The sequence below is a fragment of the Pyxicephalus adspersus genome, chromosome 1, assembly GCF_032062135.1.
Source record: "Pyxicephalus adspersus chromosome 1, UCB_Pads_2.0, whole genome shotgun sequence".
Lineage (NCBI taxonomy): Eukaryota > Metazoa > Chordata > Amphibia > Anura > Pyxicephalidae > Pyxicephalus > Pyxicephalus adspersus.
This window is the reverse complement of record NC_092858.1, coordinates 77,924,929-77,940,879: the sequence shown is the minus strand read 5'-3', so window position 1 is coordinate 77,940,879 and position 15,951 is coordinate 77,924,929. Positions and strand designations below refer to the sequence as shown.

At 36.7% G+C, this 15,951-nt stretch overlaps 1 protein-coding gene across 10 annotated transcripts in view; it reads left to right on the top strand.

Annotated features, from left to right (window-relative positions):
• Positions 1 to 15,951, top strand: part of MSI2 (musashi RNA binding protein 2) — a 375,769-nt gene that overhangs the window by 185,089 nt on the left and 174,729 nt on the right. For all 10 annotated transcript variants that reach the window (XM_072415329.1, XM_072415322.1, XM_072415346.1 and 7 more), the window contains one exon: positions 13,429 to 13,477. In XM_072415329.1, the coding sequence (XP_072271430.1) occupies positions 13,429 to 13,477 (49 nt within the window). The remainder of the gene's footprint in view (positions 1 to 13,428; positions 13,478 to 15,951) is intronic.

Here is a 15,951-nt window from a genome sequence, read left to right as displayed (position 1 = left end):
TTTAAATACATTATATAAAATACAGATTGTAGGGCTCAACCTATGCTTTTGACATTACTTGAGCTTACACAGTGTCGGTTACAGGTACATTATACTCTACTTATTTTTACAATAGCATCAAACTAAAATGCTCTAAATACAGTCCTATTACTACCATCGTTGCGATAGAATTGGACCACTCTTAAGCTCTTAATGTTAGACTTTGCTTTCTAAGACATTTAGGATGACCCAATAAAATAACAGTGGTAATGCTGAAATGACAGGAAAGCAGCAGCACTGGGTAATTTGTATTCACAATTTTCATCTCTGCCTTTGACCACACCAGCATACATTCAGGAAAGACTTGCCTGTGTTGGCATAAGCATTATTTGAACTTGACGAACTTTTCACTGTGACGATATCTGTGCGAAGCAGACAAGGATTGTCCACAGCAGCTGCTCTGCACTGTATTGCTTCATGTAATGACTGCTTTGTGAACCAGAAAATCCTGGCCTATCATTTCCAGAGACATTAAGTTACTGAAGATCCAAAGTAATAAGAAGGAAATGAGTGTGTGATATTTGCATTTGCCGAGTATGCCCTGCACCAGTATACTTCATGGAATGTTGAAGCTGATTTATGCGTACTGGAGGCCACTCAGATTTTAGGATTTTCTCCTGAAACTGAGCTGAAAATGAACCTTGTAGTCTGATTTCTTATTATGGACGGCAACATCTTATCTCATAAAACCTATTTCAGGTGATCTACTGTGCCCACAATATGAATCATTTGCAAAACAAATCTGCAAGCTGTAATTGTGATTTCAGCAATAAAAAAACTATGATAATTAAAGGAAATAATCCAGTTTCTGGCACACGCTTTCCTCTGACATGTTTTCCGTGTCTAGTTAATACAGGCATCATGATGATGTGTTTGGATCCATAGACTCTGCATATGGCTTGTGAGAAATATAGGAAAAACATTGTTAATCAGATCAGATGCTTGACTGAGATGCTAAACTGGAGTGGTAAAATGGAAACATGTTTGTATGTTTATGTTGTGGAAATGTGTTCATTTCACCAGAATAATTCTATGTTCTAGTGAACATTTCCAGTATAAATAAATCGTACAAGGACTTTTCCTATTTTACTTACATTTGTTATCTACATTGTTTACCTGTATCACAATGGAATTGGATGCACAATAATTTGTAATGTTGCATACAATGTTACACACAACCTGATATATACTAATATACATATAAATAATTCACTTTTGTTTAAATCTTTCCTCTTTACTCTGACCAGCACATTCACTTGTGTCTTGACTAGAGCAGAGCAGGCTGCATAGACCCTGACAAGGGTTTCTAATTCTCATCCACATCCTCAGGCCATTAGTGCCTAGGCAGCCCTCCCTGGAGACCCTGCAAAGTAGCTAGAAGCTGCCGCTCACCTTCCTCTATTCTAGCGCATGAAATAGGAATACATTTTGCTGATTTTGCTGCTTGCTTGTAGTCCAGACATATTTGCTGTGCTGGCAGCCAGTGTGCTGACTGCTTGCCTCGATGTTGGCTTATGACTTAACGGAGCTTGTGACGCCTCGACACGCCATCCTACATCTGGTGGGAGAAGTAACCTGCTTTTATTATATCCATGGGAAAGAACAGAAGGTTACAAAAATAGATATGATAAATAAGCACAATGATTTATAGCTACGCAATTTACTTGGGCTCTAGTTAAAGATAAATTAATGAAATCTGATCCAAATGACAGACACATTCACTAGTAAACTGAAAAGTCCTTCATTTTCAGGACAGCAATCATCAAAAAGAAAATTAAAATAAAAAGTTAAAAAAGCAAAATCATTTTTACCAGCATTTACCTTTAACTGCAGGAGCTACTCTACAGTAGTTTCTCTGCTGCTAGATGTCATCAGCACATCAAGGTCAGCACAGTTTAACCCGCTTGCTATGCATCCATCCCAGCCTATGACTGAACAGTGAAAAGAAAAGCAGTACATGGATACGTTTGTCTGTCACTGCTTTGTCAGCACATGAGCTTACTGGCTAATTGTTTTTCTTATGTTTCAGCCCATAAAAAGGGAATACAAGGCACTGATAACAGATCAAACCCAGATACTTAGATGGCTTGCATAAAAAAATGTACAGGTAGTCCCCGGGTTAAGGACATCCAACATACAGACACCTCCTAGATATGGGCCTTCCCTGCTTGTTCTTGTGCAGGATGGAGGCTTCAGGTGGTATGTTATATACAAATTCAACTTAAGAACAAACCTACAGTGCCTCATCTCGTATGTAACCTGGGGACTACCTGTACATTAATGATAACAGATCTGCATTACATTTTGTCTTTTATATCTGCTTACATGTGAACACAGAGGTTAAAAGTGTCTAGATCAGTGTTTCTCAAGCAGGTTTCTCCAGAGGTTGCTAGGGATTCCTTGAGCCAGGACACTGGTGATCTCTTTGGCTATCTGTAACAATGTCATTCTTCCCACTGGCCAGCAATGTAGGAGGCATTCTTCTTACTGACCACCACACTAATGTACTTTTAGATGGAAAGATAGCAATTAAAGTAGGGGTTCCTACCCGAAAGTTATTCAGGAGTTACTCCTTGGTAAAAGGAGGAGAAAGGTTGCCCTAGATTATACACTGTACAACGAGGAAACATTTCTTTGTTGGTTGCTTTGAGTGTATGATTGGTGTCAGGGCCTGTTTTGTTTGCTCTTGTATAGTATTACAATATCCAGGCTTATTGAGTCAGTGGGGAAAAAGCAGTGACGTATTTTTACTTCAATAACCTATTGTTAAAGCCAAACTCCAAGCAAGCAGTTAAAACTGAATGAAGTTGATGAATTACTTTGAGGTAATCTGTTCTAAACTGCAAAAGATTTGTATTTTTGTCCAGCACCCCTTCCAGAGTACACTGCCTGGTCTTAGGCTTCTCTGAGGACCACACTGGTTAGCCAGAAGTGGGAACACACATTCATATGTAATACTGACAGCCCCTACAAGGAGTAGACCCTTTTTCTAGTATGAGTGATGCAGTAACCTCAAAGCATTATTTGTAAAACGTTTCAGCTATTTTCAAATTTACTCTGATTTCAAGAACTTCATCTAGTGACTGAAATCTGGTACCTGTATTTTTTAATATATTCTACAATTTCTGTGATCTGTTACATAATATTTGAAAATGTGAAATGTCATGAAAGCATTCAAGGTCTACTTCATGTATTCTTAATAATAAAGGTGTTACTTTTCCAATTAAAGCAGAAGAAAAATGGCAGAAAATGAGGCAAACCTTTTCAGATATTTTGTTCTCTTATTATACTTTTTATATACTTTTTTTTTTTGGTCTTTTTTGTCAGTCTTTTCTTTGTAACATGGTTGCTCATCTCTGAGGAATGGGACTCCTACTTTCTACAACTATAATGATTTCAACATCTTTAAACTGTACTATGCCTGTTTTTGCTTTGCCGAGCATTTGTGCATGAAATAGGACTATCACAGGTGCAGCCTTATTTGTAATATGTTTTATAGCATTAAGGCATATTGAAGGCATGAAGCACAGGCAGAGCTTGGCACTTTATTAACACATACAGTAGTGAAAGTATGAATTTGAATGAATACTGTTCTCCATACCCCTTCAATATAAGGAAGAAAAATTGAGCGAGAATCAAGTTAACTTCTAGATTCTGGTAGGACAGACCTGCCGAGCAAGCTCATGCCTTATTGAACTGAATTCATATCCTAACAATGACCTTCACATATTTGATTCCTTTAGGTTTGGTAAAGATAATGCCAAAAGGGTTTTGGTATTATATGTTCAAAAAATCACTTGATCCTACCTGCATTTTGTTAGACCTTTCTGTGCTTTTTGTTTTGCTGCATTCTTATCGATTACATTGGTCTCATTTCTCTCCAAAGATTCCCCCATGTCCTAATTGTTTTTCATTTATGGAAAGAGGAAGATTATTGTAGTCCTTCCAAAGTGGTTTTTTCTGCATAGATGTAATGCAGTGAGTGAGCATAGTCACATAGGTACTGGCAGGATCATTAGGTGATGAAAATAAATATTAGTTTGCTTTTTGTGAGTTTTTCCCGAAATTAATATTTTAGGTTTAGGCAGCTACCAGTAGGTTTCTATACGAATGACTCCTAATATGAGTTTTCAGCTTCATGTAAATTGTAATACTTAGTACCCGAAGGCGTTTTGTTATTCCAGAAATGTGTATATTGTTCCCTTCACATCTTTATTTCAGTTGTGTGGAGTTCCTCTTTAAATTGGTGTGCAAACCTTCATTAAAATGTCCCGTGACTGTAACTGGCCTAATTTTACTGCTGTTTTCAGGATTTGTCGCTCTCTCGGTTGCTTATTACATAAAGTGACAGCATTTATTACAACCTTGATGCCTCTAACAAGCTGCTTTCTGGTTGAATAATTAGTGTATGAAGTAGGTGGGAACCTTCCATCTCTGCCTGGGGGGATTCTCGCTGCTGACATCAAGGCATTTGGAGTGGAGGATTCCAATGTGCTCCTGGGTGTTTTCCCAGTGAATGAACAGTACTTTAAAGGTATTATCCAAACAAACCTTACATCGAAAATATGATTAAAGCATTTCTGTCTCTATGCTTGTAATCTCAACCCCAGGCAGTAACCGGGAAAACTGATTCCTCAGACAGTTCGTGATGCTGGAAGCATTTGTCTTTGTTAATTTACATGGATAGCAGTGGTAAATCTGAAAGAGCATGCTGGTGAATTTGAGATTTCACTGGCCTATTTCAAATAATAGCACCTGACAGTTTACCAGCAGCTAAAGTTGATTTTCTCTCTGCAAAGCCAAATATTGTGTGCAAGCTGTGCAACCTGTATAAATAACTTGGAGAATGAGGCCAGAACACGCCTTCCACTGGAGAGAATATGACTTGACGCAAGTAGGGAGCAAGTGAAACGTGCCAGTCTGGACACACATTTGTCATGCTGTGTCATTCTGTCCATAGACACTTTCCTGCTCATGACATGATATTTATTTTTGTTTCCTGTTATATAACCCATCATAATCTAGTTTCATTTGTCATGGATATATTGATATGGATATATTTCCATATCAATATTTGTTAGCAGGGTAGCTACTGTGTGATGTGTTAAAGCTAAACTGTAGGGCAAAAGACCAAAGGAGCACTATCATGTATTGGCATATTTACATTTTATGACAGATTTACCTCCTGGTCTGTCCTGTGCTTACAGATCTGTACGCTTCCTTGATACCTCATGATGCAGCTTGATTTTCTTTGCTTTTTTAAACCATCAGTCATTGGTTGGTCACTGATAATGTAACCCATGCCCAGGGTGCCTGGCAATCCTACAGATAATCAGTATGATCCAAGAATGTACACTGCACTCAGCATGTGCTTCATCAAAATGCTACAAAATAGTATAAGATTTTAGGCAAAAGAGGTGTACAAAATCTATACTATCCTGGAATGTGATCTGCAATACAATACTTTTCAGTCCACTCTCCATGTGGTGGATATCTTATCTCAACAGCTGTGAAGCAGTGTGTTTACAGTGACATATCTGCTTAGGCCTAGTATGTGGGTTGATTGGGACATATTGGTAAGTATTGATTAAAAGTCAACTCATGTCTACAAATGATCAGATCAAATCCAATTGGAATTCTGATTGGAAGGACAAACTATTGTACATGTGTGTGCTCGCTGTATATATGCTCTTCTTTTCCTTTAAGAACTCTCTTCTGTATGCTGCTTTTCTACTTAATTTATAATTTACTTTAATTTATACATAGAGAATAACCATATTCATTTCATATTACATGCATAGAACTGCCACACAAAGCTATAGGGATCGAACTGTGAATACAGAATATGGAATATTAACATAGCTTGAAAATCCCAGAAGTCCCCAAAAAGCTTTGCTCACTTTTTATAAGGTGATAACAAGAGTTAATAATAAGTTTATTGATGAAAAGTACCCATCAGAGTGTACAGCACTCGTCGTTCGTCCTGGCGGATCCATGGATGTCGAACAATCGCAATGAAAGTGAAGGGGAGAGAGTGCAGCATGGTGCCGCTCCATCGTTCTCCATAGAGCAGAACGGGACTGTATGTACAATGCTCATTCATGCATCTTTCAGTCTTTTGTCGTTGGAAAGGATTGGTAAAAATCTTTTCCAACGACAGGTATTGCACGTGTGTACCCAGCCTTAGTCCCTGCCCCATCAGTTGTATTCTGCCATGCAAATGGTTCTCAGGAGAATATACAAAGGGACATGGATAAAAGGGTGTCTCTTCAGGGTATAACATTACAGAATCCTACATAGAGTTATGTAAAAAAGGATGTACACCTCATGGAAATTACTGAATGTTTAAAAAGACATATAAACTCCAAAAAATTAGAGCCATTTTGGTTGGTCACAATGACCGCAGGTTCAACCTCACACCCAACCATTCCTATTTAAATGAATAGGAGCAGTTGGAAACCGTTTTGTACTCGTATTTGCGTGCGGCAGCGACCAATCACTGTACAATTCCTTAAAGCAGCAAGTCACTACCGACTGCACAGTTGCCTTTACTGCTTTGGAGGAAGATCCACACCTCAACCGAATTGGGGTTGGCTAACAGCTGCGGTTTTCAAGTCTGAAAGAGGCCTTAACCATAGGTGTTTAAACCTTGAAAATCTTGTGTTTGTAAACAACAATATAAAGCTTAAATGGAGTGTATTTGCTTTAGATATTGACAGACTATACAACTGGTGTGGACTTTATCCTCTAGCAAGTGTGGTAGAACTGAGTATATGTTGTAATCTATGCATAGAAACTTTATCTAGCTGTATAAAATGTTGGTTAAAAAACAAATTGTTAACACTGATGAAAGATTTAGTCATTTCCTAAAACACAATTGTTAAAGTGGTTTAATAACCAATAAACTTTACTAGCTAGTTTGAATATTATGCTGAATATTATGCTGCTATAGGAAGCTAAAATCAGCTGCTTTTGTCTTCTTACCATCTGGTGTGAATTGGTCCTTCTAATTTAAGCTGTGCAGAGGAACTGTTAAAATTATTGAAAGTTTGTCTCCTCCAGGTTTATATTTTGCACTCTCAAACAGCGACTGCAGACACATTTTCTTGTTTCTCCCTTCCTCTTGTGTTTACAGCTTTGTGTTGGTGTTATTAACCCTCTGAGCTTCAATTGATTAAGGCATGTTTATATACTGTACAAAAGCTTGAACAGGTTAAACAATAATTTTTCATTATTATTATTATTATTGGCACTGGCGCTAGAATCTGGAATTCCAGTGCTGCCTGAGACTTGTTATGGTCAATTTGTAATGTTTAAAATATTTATTCTAAATCTTTGTCTTTAGAGGATCCTAATTACTTCTGATTAATGCATGCCTTAAGCTGACTTGAGCATTGGAGACTCATCCATAGCATTTTCTATGATATATAGGACAGAGGAATTGGCCTGCTGCAGGCTGCTTCCTTCAGGCACCATCTATCTCCTGCTATGTTAAGATGGCAACATAAGCCAGCATTAAAGCAAATAATGGCATGTCTCAAGGCTACACAAATGATAGAAGTAAGTCTTTATTCAGATCAATCTTTAAAATCCTAACAAACTCCTGTGGTTTTCACGAGGAGGTAGGAGGTGTCGATTTGCAGCCTAATCTGAGAAATGCAACGTACATAGAGCGTGGGTTGTGAAACAGATGCTAGGAAGTTCTCTGCAAGGTCATATTATGGGCAATATCTTCACAGTAGAGTTACATAATATATAGTTTTAGGGATACGCTGTGTTCTGATATTCATGCGGACTAAGTTTCTTACACACCCAAGACACACAGTGCATACACATCGGAAAGACCCACACAAACATGCAATCAGGACAGACAGACCTTTACACAGAATACACACATAGTATTGTATACACATGTTGTATAGTACATACAGCACACAGCAGCCACATCGAGAACACACAAATACTTTAGAATTGATTAATGGTTTGGTAAATGTTTTTAGTGTGGTGGCATTTCTATGGTTGAATTTTTATTTCACTCATATTTGTTGCTGATTTCCTGGGATCTGGGATCTAACCATTTGTGGTGAGTTAGCTGGTGTACAAGCACAATGCATTTAGGAACATATAGGAAATGAGCAGAGTCCTCTTACAAACCTTCAGCATTACAAATAATTACACAGGTACTAGAAATAGCTTGAATACCTTTAGTTAGTAACTAGATGCCTAGGCTTTCTGTAGTTCTATTTAGTACACTTTTTCCCTTACTTTCATCCCTGTTGACAATTCTTAAGTATGATAAACACCTTATTAGGTTGGGTTTCCACACATCTGTTGTCATTCACAAAATGCACTGTAAAATTGTCATCCCTGATAAGCTTTTGTGAAAGCCCTAATACAGACACAGGCATAGACATTTTCAGTAGATTAGATTATGTCTACTAGCTAATGAATGGTAACAGTTTAAACTAAAGCTTAAAACACCGTTTCAGTCCTCCATATTGATTTGATATTGATTTTTAATTGTTGCATCTGGGTTTGTCTCATGGTATGTGAAACCCATGCACACTACTGTCAGACAACTCCTAGACGTGTTGATGAAACAGGCAAATGAGAACACCTGTCCTGAAATCTATTTCCCTCTGTGAATAATGGTGCAGCTGTGTCCTCCCTCTTCTCCCTCCATATTTCCATGCTTGGTCATACATGTGCATTGGGTACTTTGCAAGCAGCACTCCAGCAATGGTTGCATTGTACTTACATCTCAACCTGAAGCAGTAGCTGACAAAGAACAACCATGAAATAAGGAAAATTCTATTTTTCCTCCTTCACTGCCTAAATGCATATTTCAGGTTTGTGACTAAACATAAATCATGATAAAGGTCCCAAAGCTTTCACCATAAACAACTCTACAATGGCAGCACTTACATTTCTGTCCTCAATAAGTTCAATTTTAAATTTTGAAGTCTCAAGTATGGCCTGTAAATATGTCTTGCCTTGAAAGCTGAGTGTTTGTGGGATAATATACTCTTACATTTGCATTACTTTCTCTGTCAGTTTTATAATATGCTTTATACACCGCATATCATCTTAAACTACTTTTAGCAAGCTTCTCTACAATTTGCCACTGATTGTAGCCTTTGTTTTAGGGGAAAAATGGGAAAGTTAAGAGATATAATTTTGCTTAGACGAGGATACACAATCACAGACGTTGACTGGTTTCTCCTTGGTGAAGTCTCACACATGCATTCCCTTTGATTAACAGAGAAGCGTGAGAGCAGCTCTGTGTATCAGGAAAGCTTTCACTCCATTCAGACATTTTGTATAGTTTGGGTATTCTAGTTTCAGACGTTGTTGCTCTGCCAGCATGTTGATGGGTTTTCTGAATTGGGACCTGCACTCAATTAAAAAGCCTTTGCATTGCCTTTCCCATTCATTCTGTACCTTTCAGCAGTTTCACATCAACTTTGTTTTATTACTTTATGAAATATTTGTACCAAGAAAGAATTTGATCATCTCAGCTGTATATACAGTTGAGCAATTTAAGTATTTATTGGTTTTAATTTGAAATGAAATAAGGCTATTTTGTGTTGGCCAGTTTTTGGATAATTGTGTCAAAGAAGAAAGGGTTAGTGTAAATATAAATTAGGCTTATAGTTTGTTCACTGCAGTAAGTAGCTATATGAGGGCAAATTTCAGGAAATGCTGGGATACCTGTGAAAAAAACTAATTTATTCAGGTTTTTTTTTATACAATCACAGAAAAGCTCTCCCCTGTTTATTTATATTTTAACTGTGCTGATTTTAGTGGGGGGCCCTGAGATACATGGACATGTGGCATGGCAGTGGGGTCGAAGTTTGCCTGAAGAACATAGAGGCTGTCTGGGAGGATCAAAATATGGAACCAGTAATGTTACCTTGATAGTAAAGCCATGATCACACTTTTAGGTTTGGGTAGTAATATTCTTGTATATAATACATAAAGAGGTTTTGTGTTTAAATATGGCATGGTATTCTAGGCTATCTTTCCTTCTATCTTTTTCATATGTGTCCCCAGTTGTTTTTGCTATTGGCCAAATACAAAATGCTTGTGCCAGTAGCCAGACTTACACTAAAGTCTTAGTGGTAGATTCTATTTAGTTTTTATGTGTGCAAGCACGTAGGAAAACAATCTACTCTACAAGGACAGTGTTTGTAACAAATATAAGAAATACATGCATACAATATATTTAGAACATTTAAAAAGAAATGTTGATTTATCCGTAGATATATGCAGTTTGAATCTGTAGACTCTTGGTAGCCAGAAGATCAAATTGTCTATATACTGTTATATTAGAAAAAACAATTACAGAGAGCTGTTTAGACATATAGACTCTTCCAACAGCATTCATCAAGCTTATCTGTTCTCGTGTGACCTCACTGCTGACTTTTCTTGGCTGAAAACCATGGCACAAAAAAGGGCTTATATGACCTTACCCATAAGTTAAACCAGATATCTTGCTAACTGACCTTCACTACCAGGGACAATCCAGTGTTTTGAAGATACCTCCTTCAAATATAACTAAAAATGATTTTGCATTTAAGAATGGAATAAAGTGGATGGAATAAAATTATTGGCAGCAGTAAAAAAATGAACAAGCCAAATGAGAACTATTTACTTGTATTTGACTTGTAGTTCAGATGTAAGTTTGACACAAATCTAACAACCCACATCAATAGGATACATAGTAGCTACTTAAAACATGATTGCTTGATGATAAATGCATTATGCTACCAAATTTGCCTTTTTAACAATTAGTCCATGTTAAACACCTTGTATGCCTTGCACAAGTTGGAAAATTTTTGTTGAAGGAAACTAAAAATGTATGTGAATGGTAATAGACAGTAATGCAAATTTGTGTTGTAGCCATTTCAGAATAGTTCTTAGAATCTTTATATATTCTTTAAAGTGTATCATATTTTGTCTTTCCTGCCTTTCTTAGGGTAGAATGTCATTAAATACTATACTATAGTTCTCAGAATTAATATTATTTCAGTTATGTTGGCCCTTATTTAAATGACCTTTGTACATGGAAGTATTCTGATAACTATAATTTTGCTGCATTAGTAAACTAACAAAAACAAAAAAATTTGACAACAAAAAACTGAAGACGTCAGTCTTATTGATTCTCCAAAAATCAGTTTTCCACATGCTATGCACATTATCTGCTTTGTGCAGGTAATGTGTCAAAAAATGATACAGTCTGCTCCTGGGATAACCTAAAATAAACAGTTTTTGAGATATTGGGATGCCTGAGTTTTCGTTCTGAAATTTTAAACCCTTTATACCTTGAATATTAGTCATACTGGTACCAAGATAATGGGCATCCTAATAATATCTCTCTTTGTGAATGACATTTAAAGCTGCACATGATTTTAACTTAGGCAACATAAAGATTCTATTCTAGTTTTGGTGCCAGAGATTTTTTATTGAAATGGGCAATCTGTGTGCTTGTTAATGCTTACTATAGTAGTAATTTGCTTGGTAACAACTACTGCTCTCTTACTACAAGCAATCCCTTGAGCTGTTTTGTTTCTTGTCAGTATTAGACTGTTTTTGGGTGGCAATATATTGTGACGTTCAGCATGGTTTCTCTAAAAACTCTAGTAATTGTTTGTTCTATATTAATTGTGTTTTGTTGCAACAGTTACATCTGAAAATATGGACCTGGTTTTATTAAAAAAAATAAAGTTCAGTAAAGGGTACACAGTTCTTTTGTATGAGAGTTATAAATTAGTTTAATTATAATTCTGCTTATTTCTTAGTTCTGATCCAAGGATTGTAGCCAAACTCAGGGGAGCTTTCCAGGAGGGTTAGTGTAATTATAGAGACCAACAAGCCTGAAATATTGTGGTATTAGTTTAGCTATAGGAACCGCTTCACCAGTTCAGTAGCTTCAACCAGAGTTGATCTGAAGCCCAAGCAATACTGTCCTCTTCCCAGAGACACCAATTGGAAAATTGCACAGGACCCAGCTGGTGAGGAACTCATGCCAACTTTCCTGTGGATGCTCGTATTTTTATCATGCTGCTTTCCTAAAAGCTTTAATCTTAAGAAATACAAAATAAACAGTTTAGGACTGGAAATTAATTCTTTGTAAATTTTTTTTTTGTAGAAAAAGTATAGTAAGCTCAAATTTATTCTATAGCATGGCATACTTTACTTCCAGAGCATTTGGCCAGAATCTTTCATTTTTTGCCTTGCAAGTCAGTTCTTGTATGTTAATCTTTAAAGCAGCATCTAACCTTTAAACATAAAATATTTGCCACAGATGCAAGATAGGTTTTTAGATATGTGGTCTATAGTGTATATATATGGAGTATAGGGGCCTTTGATTATAATAACAGAATGTCTGCTTCACACACTAGCTGTCATCCAGTATATGCTGGCATTTAAAACAACAGAAAATTGTTTTGGATTGGTCACTTGGGCTTTCATTTGGGCGTGACATGCTTTTGTCTATGAGCATGTCAGACTACCCTGGCCAAATAAAACTTTGGGGGAATTTTGTGACATGAATTAGAAGCTCTTGTCAATCACTATTGTTTTCTGCCATGATAACCAGCTCTAAAGCTACGTACACACGTCCAACGGTTCTCGCCCGATAATCTTCCCGGGGCCAATATCCGGCGAGAATCTGGCGTGTGTACAGCGCCAGTCCCCTATTGCCCGAACGACCCTCCTGGCGGATGCAAGGACGATGGACGACTAACAATCCTAATGCAAGGCAAGGGAGAGAGCGCACAGCAGGGTGCCGCACTGTCGTTCTCCCCTCCCCATAGACCAGAACTGTGCTGTATGTACAGCACTCGTTCATGCAAGGCGCAGTCCTTAGTTGTTGGAAAGGATCGTGAAAGAGCCTATCCAACAACTAATATTGCACGTGTGTATGCGGCTTAAGACTGTCAACAGTGCCTCTTTACCTAGATACTGAGTAACGTCAATGTTCCTGTTTCTGCCTAAAGCAAAGCCAAAAGTAAAGCAGCTGTTGGTTGGCACCAAATGCCAAGGGTTATTTCTCATTAAAGATGTATTTCAGTAACAAAGAGGTCAAGTATCTGCATTGTGAAGTATTGCAATAAATATTACTAGGATTATCCATAACGCTACTTTACAAATGTTGGGCTGGAAAAGACCAAGGGAAGACTTGTAACTATTTTTGTTTTGTTTTTTAGGAAGTCTTTTGTATCTGCTAGTGGTTGCCTAATGAGAAAACAATGTCTTGTGTCTTACTACTATAAGTGGGGTTTTTAGTAGTCATTCTTATATAATTTTACAGATTATAACAAAAAATATTTTTTTTTCCAATTTTTCTAGTGTTCCAGCTTTTTAAATGTTTTTTTTCATCCTTAGGTTGAAGATGCCATGTTGATGTTTGACAAAACAACTAACAGACATCGAGGTAGGTTTTTGAGTTGTTTGTTGTTCTTTCGGTTGGTATTTTGAGCTTTGAAGTCACCAAAGCTTCTAGAGTTTACTTAAGACTGTTCTTTGACTCTCTTGAACAAGAAGTTTATGTATCTCACTATTGTTAATGGTATCTTTAAAATATTATTGAATTGTTGAAACCACTTAGCTATTTTAATATATCTAAGATGCTTCGTAATCATGTGAATACAAATGATTTCCTCTGCCTCCAAAAGAATTATCCCCGAAAAGACTATAAACAATGAAAAAACCCCTGATATACTCACCTTGGTTTAGGGTGCTCACTGGCAGGAACCACAAATGATGTCCTAATTGCACTCCTGCAATCTTTTGGAAAGCTGATTGCAAAGTGTTACAAGTAGGCAGTATCTCTATAAGTTTAGGTACAGTTCATGTTATATAGCAGAAACAAGAACCAAATGTTCACTTTTCTTTCCACAATTGGATTATTGGTATTACTTAGAATTTGATCTTGGTGATGGGTTGAAAAGAGTTTAGCTAAACCTAGGAAGGGGTTATCTAAATATTGGGGTAACATATCAAATGATTGCATAGGTCCAGCATACAAGTAATGGAAAAGATATGTGGGCCTACCTTGTTCCCACTGACAGATGGAGTTTAGACAAAGACAATTTGAATGTGAACACTGGCTTGAACCTACAATGACAGCTTTCAAAAGCCAAGTAATACCAAAGCAGGGGTAAAAGTATACTTGCCATTGAAAGCTATCCTTCCAACAATAATAATTCCCTCACTGTCACGAAGATTTAATGGTCTTTCTAAACCTGATCCAAACTGACATAGGGCTGCATTATTTTTAGTGAGATTCTGCACTCATATTCTGGTATGTAGTGAGCCCACAAATGCACAGGTATCTAGTACCTCTTGCAATGTGAACACTGATGTCTGTTACTGGCTTGTAATTTTATATATACAAAAAATTAAGCTAAGGAGTAAGTTAATTCATAATATGTGAAAGTAATTCATGTAATGTTTTTTTTTGCATTTACTTTTAGCCTGCTATATAACTAACCTTAACCTCACTTTTGTGGATCATGAGGGAACTGTAGTTCTCATATATTCCAATAAAATGACTGAGTGGAATATAAAAGCTACCAATAACTACAGAACAATTTATTATGATACTATAATCTTGTCAGAGCTTTTATGTTCAGTTTTTTCTGCTCTATTCAGTTCTGCTAATGTTCGCCTTTCAGCCTCACAGGCAAACTAACACTTGACTTATATAATCACACATATTTTTTTACTTGTTTCTGTGGTAAATAATTATTATGTTAATTACTGGTACAATTCTAACCAGCTCTAAATTGAAGACTTGCAAAATTTTCTTATCATTACTATATTGCTAATATATTACTATATTACTAATATATAATATTGGAGCATGCATTGTGCTGAGGAAGATTTTTTTTGTGTTGCCTTCAGAGTCTACTGAACAGTAAACGTTGAAAGTTTATTGTGTTTTCACATACACAGTGCACCACATCCCCTCTATCCCTAGGTTTTGCCCTTTATGTCTTCCTTTGGAGCACTTAGATGGATAGAAAATGCTCCTGTAACTGCATCTCCCAAGCACATCCAACAGGGGCACATTTATTCTTTGCCTGGGCTTTCAAAGTTTTTAGACTTTAAGCAGCATGTCAGCTGCTGGTACCCAGCTGACATGCTGCTTAAAGTCTTAGGGCTTATTTACATTTATATAGTGTACATGATGAATGTATAACGCTTTGCAATAGGTTTACTTTCATTTTAAGACCATGTCTAAAAAAAAAAAACCTAGGAAATTGTGTTAATGTTTTTAGACTTAATGTTAAAAAGTTAGACCACATCAACTTTGCTTCCATTTTCTTCATTGTATGCATTTGTTTTCTATGCAAATGGGAAGTCATAAACCCTGACTTTTATGGGTATTTATTGATCTCCCATTGATTACTAGACATGAGAATATGCTGTCTGGAAGGAGTGTTTTTTTTCTATGTCTGTTGTAAACAAATGGCTTATGTTTAACAGGCTTTTATTTTAGAGTAATAACTATGTGACATGCTTTACATATGTACATTCCTTTTTTTTATATATATGAATGAGAATTGCTTTGTGTTTCTTAGGTGGAATATTTCCACTCAATTCTTTTCCTGATTAAAAGCAGTTGGAGGATATATATAATCAGATTATTTTTTTATTTTTGCTTGCAATGTTGGCATATTTTGTATGCCTTCTCCCTAAATCTGCTTTCCATCCAGCACTGGTACTGTGTGGTGTTTACCAGGTACTAGAACCGACCTCTGATGAGACCTCTTTGGAAAACATGCCAGAAATATCCATTATTAACCACCTGAGCGTTACACTGAGGTCTAGATTTCTGTACCAAAAGTTTTTCATGAAATTTTTTTTTTAAATTGTAGACCTGTAACTTACAGAAATATGTCC